At 40.0% G+C, this 19,985-nt stretch overlaps 1 protein-coding gene across 7 annotated transcripts in view; it reads right to left on the reverse strand.

Moving 5' to 3' along the window:
• Nucleotides 1–19,985, reverse strand: part of fat3a (FAT atypical cadherin 3a) — a 128,229-nt gene that overhangs the window by 74,993 nt on the left and 33,251 nt on the right. For 4 of the 7 annotated variants that reach the window (XM_038285988.1, XM_038285986.1, XM_038285991.1 and 1 more), the window contains exons 4-10: nt 18,660–18,721; nt 10,667–10,981; nt 10,091–10,301; nt 8,055–8,123; nt 2,637–2,776; nt 2,155–2,430; nt 79–289 (exon numbers count right to left, since the gene is read on the reverse strand). In XM_038285988.1, coding sequence (XP_038141916.1) covers nt 79–289; nt 2,155–2,430; nt 2,637–2,776; nt 8,055–8,123; nt 10,091–10,301; nt 10,667–10,981; nt 18,660–18,721 — 1,284 coding nt within the window. The remainder of the gene's footprint in view (nt 1–78; nt 290–2,154; nt 2,431–2,636; nt 2,777–8,054; nt 8,124–10,090; nt 10,302–10,666; nt 10,982–18,659; nt 18,722–19,985) is intronic. The other 3 variants (XM_038285992.1, XM_038285990.1, XM_038285989.1) reach the window with 1 other exon arrangement.

Consider the following 19,985-nt stretch of genomic DNA (forward strand, 5'->3'; position numbering starts at 1 on the left):
GAAAAAATATACAAATCATTCTCTTTACAAAGAGCTAAAAAAGAACATTATAGGTGTGAGTTTTCATCCGTTGCTTACCTGCTTCAATAGAGTAGTGTAGTTCAGCATTTTTGCCTTTGTCTTTGTCAAGAGCAGTAACCTGAACCACTGCTGACCCAACAGCAGCCGATTCATAAACTGAGCCTTCATAAAGCGGGCTGGTGAAAAAGGGTGCATGATCATTTATATCTTCCACCTCTATCAGTACACGTGCAAGATTTTTTCTGTATGGGAACTCTTGGTCCTTGACCTGGAGAGGAAGAAAAGAAAAACGGAGTTAATAGCTAACAAAAAAAAGAAAGAAAACTTTGGCCATTGTCAGTTAACAAACTGTACATTATAGTGACCACAATAGCACAGACTGGACTTAAAACAGTAAACTCCATTTTAGTTTATGCGGCCTGACACACAGTAGCCTCCCAGTAAAATTGTGAACACTCTTTTAAAAACGTTAGTGTATTTATAGTAATTCAATGTAACAAAAAACAAAACAAAATGAAAACTAAAACTCTGCACTGGGTAGCACTGTTGCCTTGCAGGAAGAAGGTTCTAGGTTCGATTCCTGTGTGACTTGGGATAGATCCAGCTTTCCTGGGCGTCTAGCCTCATCGTCCTTTGTCTTGGGAAGCAGAGGGTTGGAAAGAAACACACATTTGGCCGTGTGTGTAGAGGTAGTGAAGATGACACGCCAAACTCCATCACTGGCAAGAGGTCAGCCTCTTCTTATTCCTGGACTAATGATTGGAGGTCTGGTTCGGCTGCCCCATAACGGAAGCTGCCAAAGGAGCCAAAGATTTTCTGCAGCACTCCCCTTGCCTTCCTGGTGAGCCAGCAGGTCATCTGGCTTTGCAGCCTTTGGGCTTGGAATAAAGATTCTATCCTCGTCGTCATCCTCTGAAGCTTCTGGATGACTTTATCTTCATCTTCGTCCAGCTCTAAGACGTCCCCAACCGCTGAGAGCGTAGCGGCTAAAAACGCTTGGGAACCCCAGCTGGCCACAGCACTCGTACTGGTGTGGTCAATCCTTCCTGGCAGCCCGCTTGATGGCAAATACGGGTCTAAGCCGGAGAGGCCAACTTGACGTGCTAGCCATCTACTGAGGCTCCTCATTATGAAGCAGGAACAGTCCGTACATGAACCCGGGGCATCAACCGCCAGGCTGGCATATGTAGAGACATGTCGAGCATACCTAGTGTGTGTCCTTGCTTGAAGTTTTGTTTCCGCACTAACAAAGGTGAGTCTCCGAGCTGCTATCTCCTCTGGTGTGAGGGGAAGCAGGGTCCATTTCTGCAGCCAGTTAGCTAGTCGAATTTGGAGAAGAAAAGGGCTGAGCGGACTGGTATGACAGCCCAGAACAGGTAATTTTAGCTGGAGTGCCAGTATATGACTAGGGGGAAGAATGGAGTTTTAGCAGCTAGGCCCAACAATGGAGAGCTAGCTAAAAATATTTCCTTGTCTAAGGACATTTTAGCTAGTCTGCTCTGAGATAAGCCTCAGAGCGAGATGAGGTTTTTGAATAATATTGCATCGTGGTGGATAGGTGAGGCAGTCATCTTGATCACTAGCCAATCAGGATTGACATAATTAGATAAATGGTTCTCTTTCATTCCAGTTACGATCGTATTTTCCTAGGGTTTATTTTATCATATCTTTATTGGGTCACATCATGTTTAGATTCATGTAAAGATCTTCTAAATAACAATAATGCCCTTCTCTCAAATAAAGGTAGTATTAAGATCACGCTCCTGTCTCAAAACTAAGGGGCAAGTTTTAATTATTTCCAAATTGCAAACACGTCTTTATATGCATAAATCTATCATCTACTGCTGTGGTGAGAAGCCTTATGAATTCAACATTTAGCATGTTTTGTAGGATTTCTCATCATTTGGCTGCATTTTTATTTCTGGTTAATATAATGCTGATAATAATTAATAGTATTTCAATGAAGTATTGCTTTAAAGATGCTGCTTTAACATATCTGCTATCTAGTCAGCCAGGAAGTTAATGCAGCCCAGGCACAGAGTTGTTAAATGACCAGAGCTTAATTAGGGTAAATAGGTTTAAGTATAACTTCACACAAAGAATTGGCTTATTTTTAAACAAAGCATGACTTACAATGACAGTCAGAATGTGTTGGGCACAAGCCTCGTGGTCTAGCCTCTGAGCTGTGGAGATGGTGCCCAGGGTGGGGTGGATGTGGAACAGACGCAGGCTTCTAGAGTCGATGGAGCTGTGGAGAGCATAGGTGAGCTGGTGATGCACATCCCGGTCAGATGCCTTTATTTGGAGCACTTCGGTGTCGGGTGGTGTATCCTCCGAAATGACGACCTCGTAGATTTGTTGTGAGAAAACAGGATCATTATCATTGGTGTCCAGCACGGTAATGTAAACCTGGAGCAAGAAATGGAGAGAGAAAATACAGAAGGCAGTTTAAATGAACACACTCTGATTAAAAATCCCAACCACTTCAACATTTTTAGGGGGATAAATTAGGCTTTAAACTAAGCCACAGCAGAGATGTTCGACCTGGGAAATTGATTCAATATAGGATCAAAAAGTGTAATCTATAAACATGGATGGTAAAAGGAAGAGGTCACCTGTGTGTATGCGGTGTTGGTGCCGTCTGTGGCCAGCACTGTCAGGTTATAGAAGGAGCGGTGCTCAGCATCCAGAGGCTTGGCGATGATGATGGTAGCCGAAGTCTTCCCCACTTCAAACACACTGTCACTGTTTCCAGCTGCTCAGAAGGATGAGTAAAAGAGCACACAAGATCAAAAACACACAAAAAAATGTGTTTGATACAAATGAACTAATTTTCTCTTATTCTGTCGCTGACTTACTGTCCTGTAAAACTCTCAGTATTGAACAGTCTATTTTCACTGGAAGCTTTGACTAAAACCTGTCTGAAGCCACAGCAGTGAAGTGATGGGATGTCGATGAACAGATGAATAGGCATAGATCCACACACAAACCCATTACACATTTCCTCACTCTGCAGCATCGCTGTGCTTTAATTCAGCTCAATTTAGAATGTCGGAAATAGCTGAAAATAGTTACAATGCTTTAAAATGGAGAAAAAACCCTGTGTCTGCATTTTCTACCAGTGGTTTAAATGTTCAGAGGAAAGTTTAGGGGGAGTGATGGCCTAGTGCGTTAGAGTAGTGCTCTTGTGCTCTGAGAAGGTTGCAATTAACCGGTTCGATCCCCACAGCTTGGACTCTGGGTTCCTGAGCGAGACCCTTAACCCCAAACTACTCACTGGGTGCTGCAAAATGGCAGCCCACAGCTCCCCAAGGGGATGGGTTAAATGCAGAGGTAAATTTCCCCAATGTGAGATCAATTATTATTATAAATTATTACCGCGTTGTGCTACTCATTCTAAGTCAGTAACTAGACGATAAGTCAAACCACAAATGGAATGACTTAAATCAGCAATTCAATATTTACATGATGCTTTCAGATGTCAAACATCTTTGTGACACATTTCTACGAAGACTTTTAACCTTAAGTCTTTTTCAGAATATGCAGCAACATGCATAAAGAGTGTCGGACCCCCTGGAGGTCTCCATACTCAGTGTTCAGTACTTTAAATGCAAGTTAATTGGTTAGACTTTCATTATAAAGCTCTTGGTGCCTTGAAATGTGGTGGATTGGAGGGGGTCAACTTCAACCCTCCCATTCTTTTTAACCACACATTAGCTGCTGTTCACAAGGTGTAAAAGGGGGATCTTATAGGGGCATCAGTGTACTCTGCTGCAGGTCTAATTGTTATATTCTTTGGTAAAAAATACATTTGCCATTTGAATGGAGAACAAAAAATTGTTCTTATATGGATGTGGTGCTCCACAAAAGAACAGAATATTTTAGCAGGGTCATAATTCTGAGGAAGTGACTCACAGGGGACGTTTTGAGGTGGACTTTTTTGCTTAAAAACATGTTAAAACTACTAAATATAGCCAAGCTTCTCTCTAGCTTCCAACAACAGAACAGATTAGATAAACAACCAGAGCATCGGTCATCCTAGTTTCGATGGTTGAGCGATTTGACGGCCACAATGGTGTGAATGAACCATGAAGCTCCAGGGAGGGCATTTGGACCAGAAAAAATGTGGACTTAGTTTAGTTTGGAGCAGTTGACCGTCACATTTTTCAAGTGAACTCTTAACTTGTAGGAAAGCCAGAGGTATGATGAGCTTTTGTCAGACTGGATAGAAGTGATCTGGAGCACTGACCCGGAACTGGAGTAAAATTACCACTGAAGCCCTCCCTTCATTTTTTCTTGTTCTGGATACTTGTGTTGTTATTACAGCTGTACAAATCTTTGAATTTCAAGAGCAGCTTAGTCAATACTTGTTTTGGGACATTCTATTTCTAATGTTGCCTGCGGCAATGCATGCTGCAGGGGGACGGAGACAATGTGCTCGGGGTCCTGACCCACAGCGGTTGGCATGAGCATTGCTGACAAAAACATGGTGGATGAAGCATGACTCCATTACAAAATCTATGGCTAAAGGCCCTGCTGTGGGTTTCGTTAATGGCCCTGGAGCTGATTTTATTTTAATCTCTAAGTAAAATGCTTTTTACCTGGTATAGAAGAGTTCATTTAATATAATACATTTCTCACTGATTGTACATATGCAGGAGTCTAGGCTTTATTAATGTAAGCCTCTAACTTCTATGTGATGGTTTTCTCTGCCAATAGGGTTAATTTTGTGGAGATTCTGGTTTTCTATATGCCATTGAGAGCATTTTCCAAAAAGGGGTATTTTCTCCAAGGCAAACAGAGAAACATGGCGGCCAACAGAGGGAAAGTTGGGAAACCTCTGCTGGCTGCTGCTGCATATATTGCAAAATAGACCAAAAGGGTCAAAACAGAGGAAAATCCAATTCAATTACATTCAATTCAGTTTATTTATATAACAACAATTCCCAACACATATCATCTCAAGGCACTTTACAGTTCACCAGATCATACAGTTAAATTGATTCAAAGTTTTCCATCTAAGGAAAGCCAGTTGATTGGATCGACTCATTGACTCGAAGGCAATCCCTGACACTAAGCATGCTTGTAGCGACAGTGGGAGGAAAAACTCCCCTTTAACAGGAAAAGAGCTGAAAGCATGAATGACCAAAGAAGGATAAAAGCTGGTATAAATCCAGGACCAGCTCACCCTTGGTGGACAGCTTGTTGACAGCTTGTGGACTCAAAACTGGCTGTAGTCCTTCCAGACATGTATCTTTTCATTACTTTGATTACGAGATGTGTGTGTTTATCATCTGCAAGCAGAGTGGGAGGATTTTTCCAATGGGAGAAGTTTAGGGGCGGGGCTTACAGTTCAGGATAATCTGTTCTTGTCACTTATGGTGAAAATAGTGCAGAATTTAGGTACAGTGTCTTTAAGTCCAAAAAGAAGCACATTTCCTGTAGATGTGTTGAACCCTTTGTCTCTGCTCAGTTATTGCTTTGCAGCTTTGTTACATCGCTTCGACCCCCAACAGAGCTGGTCTGACATAGAGACAAGATACAAACCAACCACCAATCCACGTAGACAAGCATATTTTTTCTAAAACGTATATTGCTTTATCTAGGTGTAAACTAGGCCTAATAGAGGGGGAGAGTGCCAAAAACATCAGCTGTACATATCAGGAATTGATTAGACTGGTGTCAAAATAATCTGTATCATCAACGATATCATCAAAAATAACGGTCAACTTCTAATCTCCATAACACCCAGTACTGCGTTGGCAACAACCCCCATGTGGTCAAAGTTACTCTGTTGCTTTTTCTTAAAGCAGACAATTTTGACCTTGACTCTTTAAATGTGTCAGGATTCCTGTCTGTGTATGTGTTTTTTCTGTGTTTGTCTCCCCTCCTCCACCAGGAGGCGCCTGGTTCTGGTCCGCCTCCCTACACATCTGCTGTGAGTTACCTCATTAATGGAGTGTTCTTAAGCTGCTGACTGCCACTACCTCGACGCCAGAGTGTTTGCCAGTTTTGGGTACTCTAGCCAAGCTGAGTTTTGCTGAGTCAGACTGAGTTCTTGTCAACCAGAGGTTTAATCTTGTTTTTTGTCTTTGCCTCTCAGCAGGAAGTCATCCTGTAAACTGGATTTTTCTGACCTTCCCTTCCTGGAAAGATCATCTGAGCTTCAAGCTGAGTTGAGGATTTAGGCCCCGTCCACACGAAGTCAAACCCTGGCCTAAACGCACAAATTTTTCACCAAACCAGCCTCTCATCCATACGAAGCCGGCGTTTCGGGGGTCTGTAAACAATCTTTTTTTTTATTTAGCCTTCAGAGTGGGAAGATTTTGAAACGCCGTTTTTGCGTTTCCATCTTTAAGCTCTAACCGCATTTTTTTTCTTACACACATGCGTCAAAGCGTCGCCTCTAAACATGCATGCGCGACACAGTATCACAACAACAATGGCGCCGTACTGTGTTGAATGGTTGCTGCTCATGATACTCACCCTGGTTAGACTGAACCACGAAAATGGACCCGCAGACCATTTTCCGGTTTTCCGGTTTGGTTGTTGTATAAATATTAGTGCGCATGCCCAACATTTCGTCGCCTATTTTTGCTTTGGCACCACAGCGCCACTTAGAGGCCTGGCATACATTTTGCAGCGTTTTCATGCGTTCGTGTGGTCGATCACATTTATTTTACGTCTCCGTCTTTACGACAAACGATCTGGAAAATATTAGCGTTTCGTGTTCGTTTTGACTTCGTGTGGACGGGGTCTTAAACTGGAGGTTTGAATCAACTTTTCCTCAAAGGATCGTTTGAGCTTCACACTGAGCAAGGGATTCATCTCCACTACGACCCGTTCAAGTACCGCAGGAAATCTGAGTAGCAGTCAGCTTCTCCGTTCATCTACAGACAACCGCATTCTGGGTAAACCCTGTCCCTCCTCCACCTAATCAGACAAACACTGGAACTACCGCACACAGACTGGAGTCAAAGAGTCAACAACTTCTCTGGAAAGGTGAGTCAGCAATTTACTTCTCCTCTTCAAGTTCGAGAATCAAATTTCCCACTGAGCCTGAACTAACTGCAGTGTCTTCCCCTCACCTTTCAGTTCCGGTTGAGCAGTTTTCAGAGCAACACTGGATTCTTCACAATCTCCTAAATAAACCTGTTAAACTTTTTCCCTGGTCTTTCTGTATTGGTTTACTGCTTTTGGGTCAGATCTTAATTAGAATCATGACAAAATGACTCCACATCTCTGTCTGTATCTCTATTTTTTGCCCTTTCTTGATTTGGTTGACATGACCTAAACTTGATATTTGTGCACCAGTTCCACAATCAGTGCCCTTAATTTAGCCAAACCAAGGCTGTGTCTGAACATCTGCCCTAATCACTATATAGGGCACTATATAGTGTTTACGGCATCTTAGATGAGTGTCCAAACATCTAGTGAAAAATGCCTTGCGAGAGTTCTCCTTGCAAAGCATCATGGGATTTGTTGTGACAGCGGCAACAAATACAGAGATGGCGCATGCACCGTGCGGGAAGGCGGAGTTATGTGGCCAGTGATCATCTGTCCTAACGGTCAGTAAACTGAGTTCACTATATAGTCCCCGCCCTGCGTAGTGATTGAGGGACATAGGGGTTAGGACGTGTTAAGAAGTGTTTTGACTGTCTAGCAGTCTAATACACCCATTAGTTTGGTTATTAGTTCAATAGGTAATATGTAATTCAAGTGACGTATGAAGCCAAAATAAATACATCAAGAAGTACACTTGCATTCTACGAAGAATAAAATGTCACAACTAAGGATTGCAATAAAGCAGCACACGCTTAAAGCCATAAAAACATGATACAGGTATAAAGCAAATAAAAACATGCAACTGTAGCATCTTTGTTGTACATTCCACTTACACACCAAAACAAGAATGAGAGGGGAGGGTGGACTGTGGGTATGGGTAAACAAAAATATCATTCCATTTTTATAGGAGAAATGAAGGGAATCCTTTTGGTAGCAGTGCTCAGGAATGAAAGAGGCAGACAGAATACCTTCTGAGGAACAGTTCTTGAAACAAGTGCTCTGCAAGAGATAGAACATCTCCCGGAGAGGCCTGGAACCTTCCAGGCACGGAGCATCAAAGACAGAAAAGGAAAGAGGGTAAAACAGGAAGAACAGGCATTTTTGAGGAAAAGAAGTAATGACAGGAACAACTTTAACTAATGGTTATAGACATTTTTTTTAGGTAAATGTTCTTTATTTTAGCTTCTTGGTGTGTTTGACTTCATGCTATTTCTTGAACAAAGATGCATGTCTGAAAGTGTGTGTGTGCGTCAGGGGGAATTTTTGACTCATTTAAAACACCTCACGCCAGCGTGCTCCACATCCCAAAACCATTTCAGTGCTGTGAAATATCAAGCATCCAACTGGGGACTTGAGGTGAGGTCTAAATTAGAAGTGTTCTCTTTTATGTACGTAAATAGTGTTGTGACTCAGAATCAAGTTTATTGCCAAGTAGGTTTGCACTTACAAGGAATTTGACTTGGTGTTAAAGCTGCAGACAAATTAGATATATATACTGAATACAGGATCTATGGTTATTTCACTGAATAAGTTAATATTTGTGGTGAAAGCTGAACTGAACAGACCAGTTTTTAAGTAATGAACGTGAACAAGAGTGACATTCACTGTGAGAATAATGAATAAGAAACACAGCACATGTTCGCATTCATTTGATAATGACAATTTTCATTGGATAACGTCAGGGGTCCGCTCACGAAGCAGGTTTAATAAACTCAGATTCAAATCCGCAACTCTAAATTGATCTAAAGTCGGGAACTCTGAGTTTTCGGTTTCACAATGGCTGCTATGAATAAGTTGAATCAACTCTTATTAGATCCACTCAGAGTTTAGCACGTGCATAACAAGTTTGAAATGCCATTATCAGCAGAAACCCGATTTGAAGAGTCGCCATGACAACAGGGAACAGGAAGCGCCTATTTCACCCCACTGGAACTAGAGACTTTAATGAAGAAATGAAAAAAATGGAGAATGCGTTTAAAAGACAGGAACAGCGCTACAGCTACAAAGGAGAGAAAGATGGCGTAGGAGAAGATTGTTGCTCAAGTTAATGCGTAGGTTTATTTGAAGTGGGCTATGGCAGGCTGATTTTACATTTATTAAAAGCACAGCTCTTAGTTGTTCCACTAAAATTAGATTATTTATGATCAAAATCTCACTCCTAGACTGAACTGTAATAATATATTTTCTAAATAACATTTTTGCAGCAGAAACTGAATTTCAGAAAGTAAAAAATATAAATTACACTAGTAAGAATCAAGTTTTTTATACCTAGAAATGTTTAACAATTTGAAGTGGCCGTTTTGACATTTATCAGCTTAACTGAACATAGTCAAAATAATACAAATGCTGATCATTAAGCTATTTTAACAGCTATAGTTCATTTCTTAACATTCAGAATGTTTATTCTACATGTGAAGGATTTCATTTTGTTTAAAATGGTCAGTTTGACAAGGAAAACATTTTTTTTTCAGCTACCAGGAATACATATTTAGTAAACAAGAAATCATTTTGGATCCAGATCTTTTCAGCAGAACCTGAAATTTTCTGTATGTTTCTGAGGTTCTGTGTAATTCAGCTAAAAAAAGATGTGCTTCACTGCACATCTAGTATATCTTGACTGCATCCAGTACTTTCCATTTCTTTCTATATATTATGATCACACATTTAAAGGGTGAAATATGAGGTTCTATTGTGGAGAATTTGGCTTCATTTACCAAATGAATATGAACTACTTCATTTATAGGTTTGTGAACTTAGATCTTTTTTTGAAAAATTAAACTATGAACAGGAACTAATTTATTTTCATCTGTGTGAACCAAACTCTGAGCTTATTATTGTTAATTATGAACTGGCAAAACATTGAATATACACAAAAAGTGTTTACAGTTCTAAGTTTAAACTAAAAGATTAAAGATAATGCAGGTTGATGTGTTTGTTATCCACCAGCTTCCTGAGCCAGAGCAGCACATTTGTTTAGAGCTGTACACCAACAGGGGAACCTTACCTGTGATATCAAACCAAACTGGAGATGGGTTCTGCTGTAGAGACACCACACCCACAATCTCAGCCACCTTGTCGTTCTCTGTGACGGTGAAGTTATAGAACGGCTCATCAAAGAGCAATGGAAGAGATGAAGGAGGTGGTCGCTGGATCCACTCGATATGAAGTCGAGCTGTTGATGACTTTTGGGGACGGCCATTGTCTGATGCTTTGATCTAAAGACACAAAATGGCAAAAAAATATGTCTCTGTTGAACCTAAAAGTTAATAAAAAAATGTAAAATCAGATTTCTATTGACTTGAGATAATAACTTCAAGTGAATAAACCGCTACGTTGACATTTACAATTACCTTATTTCTACCACGTTAATCACAATTTCTAATAATTTTATGATTAACTCTTAAAAGCGCAGTTGCCACCTCTGGATTCCAAGTGTTTTTCTGTATTTTTTCCTTGTAAATCAGACTTGGTGACCAAAGGCTTTCAAAACACCTCTCCTTTTCAAATTAAATGATATTCAAGCAATGCCAGAGAAACACAATGGTAGCATCTTTGCAAACAGGTAAAATAAGACTCATACAGTCAGGATGTCGTAGCTCCCCGCAGTAAAGGCCTTGCGCGATGACACCACAGCTGTTTTGGAGTCTATGAAGAATTTTCCCTCCTCGTTGCCATCCACAATGCTGTATGAGAGATCACTGTTGGGCCCTTCATCCTCATCGAAAGCAAAAACCCGATAGATGGGCTCGGCCTTGTTTCTCCGTTCTCTCTCTGGAAGTCGGACCTGGTAGACCTTCTCATGAAAGGTTGGTCGGTTGTCATTTTCATCTAGCACTGAAACCATTACCCAAAGCGTGGTGCTCTTGGGACTCGGACCGCCATCTGAAACCAGCACCTGTGGGTGGAAAAATATTCGAAAATCAATTTCTATTAGGGTAGAAACATAGTCATGGTTAGCGATGGGGTCAAATTAGGGCTGCAACTAAGAATTAATTTGCTAATCGATTAATCTGTTAATTTTTTTGATAAATTTATCGAATAATAATTGGATAGCCAAAGGTTCATTAAAGAATATGTTTTAACAAAATGAAACCAGGAGAAAGAAAAACTTCTGGATATGGCAGATTGACAGATGAATTTATTTTTTTTTTATCTTGAATGCAAAATATATATATATATATATCGTTTTTTTTTCTTTTCATTTTTTTTTTTTACAATTTTGGTATAATTCCTGCTCTAAGTGGGTTGCTCTGCCAGCTAAAGGTATGTTTTACAGTCTCCATACTCCAGTTAAGATTAATCGATTGCTAAATTAGTTGATAATTATTTCAATAATTGATTAATCATGATTAATTGGATGAATTGCTTCATCCCTAGTTCCAACTTAGAGGTCAAAATACAGCAGCCAGCTGCATTCGCAAAGCAGGACATTGGTACGGACGCCTCCTTTCCATTATTTCCTAATATATTCAGGTCAGGTAGGGGTCAGTTTACTTCGGTTTGATTCATTTTTCATTATATTAAGTATCTCAATGGGCTTAGGATTTTAAATTCAAGGCAGTTCTACTTGTTGATGCTAAAAATGTCTATAATAGAGCTCATACACAATAAGACCAGCACAAAATGCTTTCTTGGTTGTAGACATCTGTCATCGAAATACACTGTGACTAGTATCACCAACTCTTCAACAATCGTTGACCAACTCTCCTCTGCTGTAGTGTTTTCAATGTGACACAGAGCACTGGGACAAACAAGCAAGCCTGCACTAAAAATACTCAATTGTTCCACAAAACAATTACAAATGGAAAAGCCGAAAAAGATAATCGACCTGTAAGGAACCAGTTGGTACTGGTGGAAAAGGGGTCAGTCTGACAGGCAAACATTTCTTTTTAAGGGAAAGTCCGGTCAGCAAGGAATAACCAATGGATCATTATCTATACCTAAAACTAATACGTTTGCAGTGATTTAAAACATTTAGCCTTAAAGGAATAGTACACCCAAAACATGATTAGCCTTCATTTTCTACTCACCCCCATGCTGAACCACACTCTGGAGTACTTTTTTGATATCTCAAATGCATCTGGAGATCTGGGAGGCTTCTTGCTGTCTGCTGACATTCAAATAATGGAGGTCTATGGTGCCCGAGGCAGAAAGGTCCATAAAAGTCCACAAAAAACGTGTCAATATTCCTCCATACTGCTCGTCCAATGTATTCCAAGTGTCCTGAGTGGGTAGCGTCCATAATTTTCTCGAAAGAAGTCATTTAGAATGTTTTTAGAGCATAAACAGTAGTGTATAGGATTTCCTAAAAGCGCGTTCACGAGTCTACGGAAACCGCGGCAGATCAAACCAGACGAAAGTGCGCATTCAGCTCGGCAAAGAACTCATGCTCTTCCTCATCACTGAAGTCCTCAGACATTTTTCTTTCGTTGTTTCTTTCTTTGCACAGGTAAACAGCACATTTCTTCTTCTACGCTTGCATTATCGGCAGAGCAGACGCTGAATGCGCACTTTCATCTGGTTTGGTCTGCCGCGGTTTCCGTAGACTCGTGAACGCGCTTTTAGGAAATCCTATACACTACTGTTTATGCTCTAAAATCATTCTAAAAGACTTTTTTCGAGTAAATTATGGACGCTACCCACTCAGGACACTTGGAATACATTGGACGAGCAGTATGGAGGAATATTGACACGTTTTTTGTGGACTTTTATGGACCTTTCTGTCTCGGGCACCATAGACCTCCATTATTTGAATAACAGCAGATAGCAAGAAGCCTCCCAGATCTCCAGATGCATTTGAGATATCAAAAAAGTACTCCAGAGTGTTGTTCAGCATGGGGGTGAGTAGAAAATGAAGGCTAATCATGTTTTGGGTGTACTATTCCTTTAATCAATAAAAAAATGACATTTTTGTCATGATCACTGAGTCTAGGAGCGGCCATTTTTGCCCAAATATAGTAACACCTCCCTCCTGCCATCTTCAGGCATTCTCCCCGCTTTACAAGCAAAATCAATGGGAACTACTAGACACATCTGCAATCAACAACAATTATTGAAGATTACCAGAGGACTTCACCATTGAAAAACACGTAATATGTAGCCAACATTTGGAAGAAGAATTTTTTCAAGATGACTTGGATAACAGCGCGTTGTGACAAACACCAGATACAGCACTGGGACTTGATCGACAGCCAATACCGCAACGTGACGTCACAAACCAGTAGGTGGCAGTAGTGTTCTTTGACAAACATGGATGCCTCCAGTAAAGCACATTCAAATGAAAATTACTCTTAATTAAAACACATTTATTGAACAGTATTTAATAATTTCATATTTAAAGTTCTTTAAGAAGTTTGAATTCTGAATATGACCGAACTTCTGCTTTAATAAGCTCTGAATTTTAGCAAATGGTTGTCACATGTATCGTTTTTGTTTCAAAACTATGAGTGTGAATTAATTGCTCCTAGGTCATAAAGATTCCTTAGTCAACACCAGAAAGACTGTTAGAGTCATAATGATCAGCCGTGGTGCTCTTACTATTCTGTCCCTTCTGTTTATCCTGGAGAAGAGTCTGTTATACTTCTGGCAATGACCTCTGTCTTCAGTTTACCCCCGGGAATTTTAGTCTGGGGTTTATTTACTGTCAGTATTTTTTATTTTTTTTTAAGTCATCATGTTGGAAGATAAAATGTCTGATAAAATTATTCAGTTTTGTTGTTTATTTCTTTCAGTTTTGTTTAGGTTTAGGTCCAGACAAACTGAGGCTACCACTGAGTTTCACTGCTGGGACAGTTTTTTTATTGATACATCTCTCTTTTTATTTCCAAACATGACGATTCCCTTTGTGATAAAATAACATACTTTGACATATATATTAAAGGGCAAGCGGGATCTTTTTGAGTTCATTTGGAATTCCTTCATTAGGTATGTCAAGAATTTGAACGTCTCAGAAGATGGTACAAGTGTCTGAAGAACATGTTAACTGCAGTTTCCAAAGACAATTTTATTTGAGGACATCTACTGTTAAACTTAAATCTCAATATAAAGATGATAGTGCAATATGTGATCACTTGCATTGGAACCAGGATTGTGAGAGGCTTTTTGTTGTCCACTTTTGTTTGTATTTGTTTTTGACTTGAACAGTAATACTAGAAGGATACTTTGGGAGATAAAAATACAGACTTTGACGATGCAGAATCTTTCTCAGAACTTTTGTTTTCTTCGAATTAAACTCCAGCAAAGATATGCTGCATCTGGTTCCTCCTCATTCAGTGATAGTCACTGACAAGCTGGTTAGTCAAAGTGGGTTATACTCTGAGATAAGGATTAGTTTCATGATGGTGCAGAACCAGAGAGTAAAACCAGCTCTGTCACTATTAAAATGTTGCTGCTCAAAACGCCCCTGGGCAGAATGACATTACTGGTGACAAATAAGTGAGGAAAAGAGAGAGAATGTGTAATGTCATGTCTCCCATCCTGAAAAGTAGTTGTCTATTATGAAAAGTGGACCGCTATATCGCAACCCCAAGGGGTACCGATGACCTTGCCTATTCAGCCAGGCCAACGATTGCCTTTAATGACCCCCCTCAGAGACATAGACAGGTATGGGGCATTGCAGGCAAACAAAAGAAGCCAAACGACCCCCATTCCAAAGGGGTGGACCCGTTCATCTGTTTCAATTTGCATGTTTTCTTAACAAAAACAAGGCTTTGTTGTGCTAATGTATAAAAGCCTGGAACTCAACGCTATTCCTGACATTTTGAATTGAAAATGTTTCCTGGATAGGAAGCAAAACATCTTCAAACTTAGAGAGAAAGTCCAGTGGATTGTTTTTTTTTTTTTACTTTTTTGGTATTAAAATGAATGGATAACATTGTCTGTGAAATCATGCACTCTTTTTTTTTTCAAACTATAAGGACCAGCGAGTCAACTGAAGTAGGAAGCAGATCTTTACTCTAGTTTCACTTCATCATACAACATGCCAAGTGATGTGTCTACAGTGCACAGAATAGACAGAAGCTATATAGACTAGACAGTTGGTATGATTTTCTTTTAGTGGGGTAAGCGTGCTGTTTGATGGCTTGTCAACCCACTGAACTTGCTACTCATTTGCTGTTTCAGATGTTTTTCTAATAGTTGTTTAATCCCACATAGAGCCACTGACTGTTCTTCCCTTTGACTAAATAACATCAATTTATCTCCCCTGGATACTGAGATGCCAGCTGCATGTGTAGTGACTGATAGTTCTTTCATAAGCACATAAAAATGTAATTTATAATTGCAGAGTTGCATAATAAATGATGATGAAGCCGAATAAATTGGACAATTGCTTTCAAGTGAAAATAATGTAGTTGCTAAGTGAAAAATTAGGTTTGTATAACAGCTAACTGATTGTGCAAGACTCCTATGTCAGTCTGGAGCACTCATAAAATTAGTTTGTTTCTGAGAGAAGAATAGAAGTAGGAGAAACATGATGAATCCTGAGTCACTCATACGGATGATTATGAACACAAACGGTTCTTGCATAAGTTTCCTAAACCCCTTTGCAGATAAAATCAAGCTTCACCTTTAGTATTTTGGGATTAATCATCAGACTAGAAAGAAGGTTTGCTGGTTAAGCTTGTATATGCACAAAATCTATCCTGAAAGTTGTGTACATCACTTTCCATGCAACAGTTGTAAAACTGCCATGGAGATATGTGCTCCCTCATGCCAACTGACCCATGCAAACACACGTTTTAGAAAAGCTACAACAGATTGTTAGAATTGAAGCCAGATTAAGATTTTCGCCCTTACATTCCTATTCTTGATGACCAGCAGTGAGATCAGCACAAACATAAACAAGCTGCTGGGCACTGATGTCTCTAAAACCTCTTAACACTGCTACGACATTGATGCTGTGCTGCTTGAGGAAGTTGAAAATCGTAGAATTAGGAGGGAATGTGTTCTCACTAATGTTTCCTGATCCATGACAATAACTGGTTTGTCAGCATTGCTCTTAGATTTCTGTGTCAAGTCGACCCACACTGTCCCTCTTTATCAGGAGGTCAGTAAGCACTGCCGCAATGTATATGGATAACCAGCATATATAAGATTTGATTGATGTTTAAAATTAAAAGTTATATATAGACAGCCATATTTTATTAACCATATTAAATTTTTAAAAATATCTTGGTGGGCAGCTTATCTGCATGTTCAACTTGTTTTATTTTTTATTTTATTATCTAGATACAGCTGTTAATCACTCTTTGCTTCTTGGCAACCTGCTCTCACTACTGCAAATTCCCACACAGGTTTTAAACAAGATGAACACTCACTCTCTACCTGAATCAACTATAAGAAAAAAAAAAAAAAACTGTGAATTAAACCATAGAGATATTACATCCAAAGGGCAATACTACCTTGGACCTTCCTCGGATGTGATTATTAACATGATCTGTAAATCAGACCCTGTTGCCATTCCTAATGCTGTTTTTTATTTGTCACCACACTACTGTTGGAGTGGTCAAACTGTTGTTATCCCTCAATTTATTCAAATTAAACCCACAATTGTTACAGGAATAACTTGAATCTGTAAAAAAATGAAATAAGTAAAAAAAAAAAAAAAAAAATCTAGGAAAATCAACAAATAAAAGTCAGAATTTTATTTGCTTTTCAGCCATGATTCAACCGAATTATAAAACATAACAAAACAAAAAATAATAAAAGAGACCTAGACAAAAATTATAGCACCCCTAGAAAGACTAGAAATACTTGACCAACCGGACTTATTTATTGACACCGTTGTCTACAATCTATTAAACAGTCATTAGGCCTATATCTAGGGCTACAGGTAGTCACTGTGCTGTTTGGAGACAGTGATGGTGCGTACCACACTCAACATGGACCAGAGGAAGGGAAGGAAAGACTGGTATCAGGAGATTAGAATAAAAATTATAGACAGACATGTTAAAGGTAAAGGCTATAAGACCATCTTCAAGCGGTTTGATGTTCCTGTGACTACATCCATGGGACAGTAGCAACCTCCCTGGACATTACCGTAGGAGGAACGCTGCTGACATATTAAAGTGCATATAGTGTTGAGCTTTCTCCTACTTTTGGCATTTTTGGATGCTTCAATGGGAGACCCCTTTGTCCGCGACTCCAAACCTACTGTTTACACACGGGAGCAACTACTTGCACTACGTGCTCCTATGCACAGCAGCCCTGCTCCACAACACGCTGCAAGGCCAGACATCCCTGCAGAAATAAGGTGCAGGGGTGGCAGGATGAGGCACAGGAAAAGATATTTACCGTCGGTTGTCATGGGAAACGTAAGATCCTTGCAACAAGACCGAGGAGATCGCAGCTTTAACCCGCTTACAGGAAAGACACAGAGACGCGAGTATCATATGCTTAATGGAGATGTGGTTAGATGGATTTGTCACGGACAAAGTGGTTTCCCTGGACGGCTTTAAATTCATCCACGCAGACAGAACTGCTGCAGTACTGGGGCCCCCAAGGGCACAGTTCTGTCTCTGTTCCTCTTCACCCTCTACACCCCCCACATACAGGAGTATCGATTGGTCACCATGAACTTTGTGGACTGGTGTGAGAAGAACCACTTGTGTTTTAACGCTAGTAAGACCAAGGAGATGGTGATCGACTTCAGAAGAAGACCCCCACCTCACTCCCTCCATGAAAATCCAGGGGCAGGCATAGAAACTGTGGAGAGTTTTAAATACCTGGTTGTTCACATCAGTAATAAACTGGACTGGACTCATAACACTGACGTCCTGTATAAAAAGGGTCAGAGCAGCCTCCACCTCCTGAGGATGCTGAGGTCCTTTGGAGTCAGCAGGCCCCTGCTTAAAACCTTCTATGACTCTGTGGTGGCATCAGCCCTCCTCTACGCTGTCGTCTGCTGGGCCCCAGGCAGAGTGGGACAGAAAGGGCGTTTCTGTCCTAGACTGCACTCTGGACTCAGTGGAGGAAGTGGCTGAGAGAAGGGTGCCGTCCAAGCTTACATCCATCATGGACACCACCTTCCACTCTCTGCACCCAGACTGGAGAGGGGCTGAGCAGCTCCTTTAGTCAAAGACTTTTACACCCTGTTTTTAAAAAGGATGCTACTGCAGGTCATTCATCCCTGCTGCAACCAGAATTTACAATAAGACACTACAAAGGCAATAACTTGTGCAATGTATAATGTGCAATTACTATTTAATACCCTGTGTAATAACCTGTTTCTTTATATTTGACACCTAGTGGTTTTTCTTCTGCAGATTCAAAACATGACTCCTTTCCTCCATCCCATCCTCATACATGAGTTATACAGGAGTTGGTTATATTACATCAAATCATACTTTATAAAAGAAACACAATTAATTGCACGGAATCAGCCTGGATATAGAATAAGATATGTAATGTTTTTAATATATCCAATTGTCGACAGTCTGCTGCGATACAAACAGTAATTCATTAACATATAGCAGAAGGGAATTTGAAAATGATCAAACATATGTTGGTGATCATTTCATGGACTAAAGGACAGTAAATAAGGTGAGTGATGAAAGTGATAAAGAGCTCCTAACCTCCAGTGCATGTTCCTGTTGTTGTTCACGATCCAGCTTTCGTGAGGTTGTAGTGATCAGTCCTGAGAAAGAAAATAGAAGTTATAAAATAATTCACTTTTTGCCCTCTTTGTGTTTTCATCTCTTCACGCTTTTCCATATCACTATTATTGTTTCATTGGGATATGTAACTTCATAGGACCATAGGACAGGACTTGTCGACAGTAGACGGATATATGGAAATGAAACATAAGGAAGTTAATGAAAGTGATATGAGAGAAACAAAGAAATAAGAATTAGGACCGATAATATAATATAACTATTGTTGTTAATCGAGGTCTAAATGTATTGGTGGTGTTTTATAAACAAAACATATTTAGCTAAAGCATTTGTGAACAGAACTTAACAAAAATAACTACTTCATGTTGAGGGAAGTGTGATACAATATAAGTATTAGCTAGCTTACTGCTAAAAAGTTCACCAGTGGATTTCAGAGATTTTCTTGGCCCCAATGAGGCCAAGATCAGTTTCTACAGCTGACTGAAGATTATTAAAAGACAGAATGTGACTGTCCATGTAACAAAAACAGCAACAAGTATTAATGTAAAATGATTACCAAGCTCTAAAGCTCTGACGTTTCTTAGCATAGGATCAGTTTAGTGGGTCTTTTACATGACTTTTGATTAAAACCAGATTCCATGGCAAGATACCTTTATAGCAATAAAGGTATCTTGCCATGTTATTGCTATAACTTGTCTTTATAGCAATAAAGACAAGTTAACATTCACCTGAGCCTCTAATGAGTAAAAACCTTTACTGACTTTGTCAATCCTACTACTGACCTGTCTTTTAGCAAGAGTCCCATTATTGAAGCCATCTCAATCTCATTTTGGGGTTTTATGCAGCTCTCAAAGTATGGCACACTGCCATGAGATGTCAGCTTTTCATAGGTTACATATTTCCTTCTGTTTTTGATGTTTATTATGTGTTAAAAGTTTGAGCCCATCCCAAGTGGCAAGTTACAATAAGTGGCCTGCATCTTTCCGTCACTGCAGCAGTTTGTAGTAAACCTTTGCAGAAGGAGTTCAAAGCATCGGGAAGCAGTGCTGGTCGTGCGGCAGGATCCTTCCCTAAAATCCCATGATGATAAGCAGTATGGGGCTATATTTGGTTGTGCTGATCCTCATAAATGGAGCTGGGGTTGTAGCACTGAGGCAGAGCTCCCCTGCACTGTCCCACATAATAGAGTCTTTAAATAACAATACAGCAACAACAGCTTGCTTACGATTAGCTGAGTTTTTTCACAATTTCCTTTCAGAAATGAAGTTTCTGCCTCAAGACGGACCA

The sequence above is a fragment of the Cyprinodon tularosa genome, unplaced genomic scaffold (assembly GCF_016077235.1).
Source record: "Cyprinodon tularosa strain WSP-4 unplaced genomic scaffold, ASM1607723v1 ctg219, whole genome shotgun sequence".
In the NCBI taxonomy this organism is placed as follows: Eukaryota; Metazoa; Chordata; class Actinopteri; order Cyprinodontiformes; family Cyprinodontidae; genus Cyprinodon; species Cyprinodon tularosa.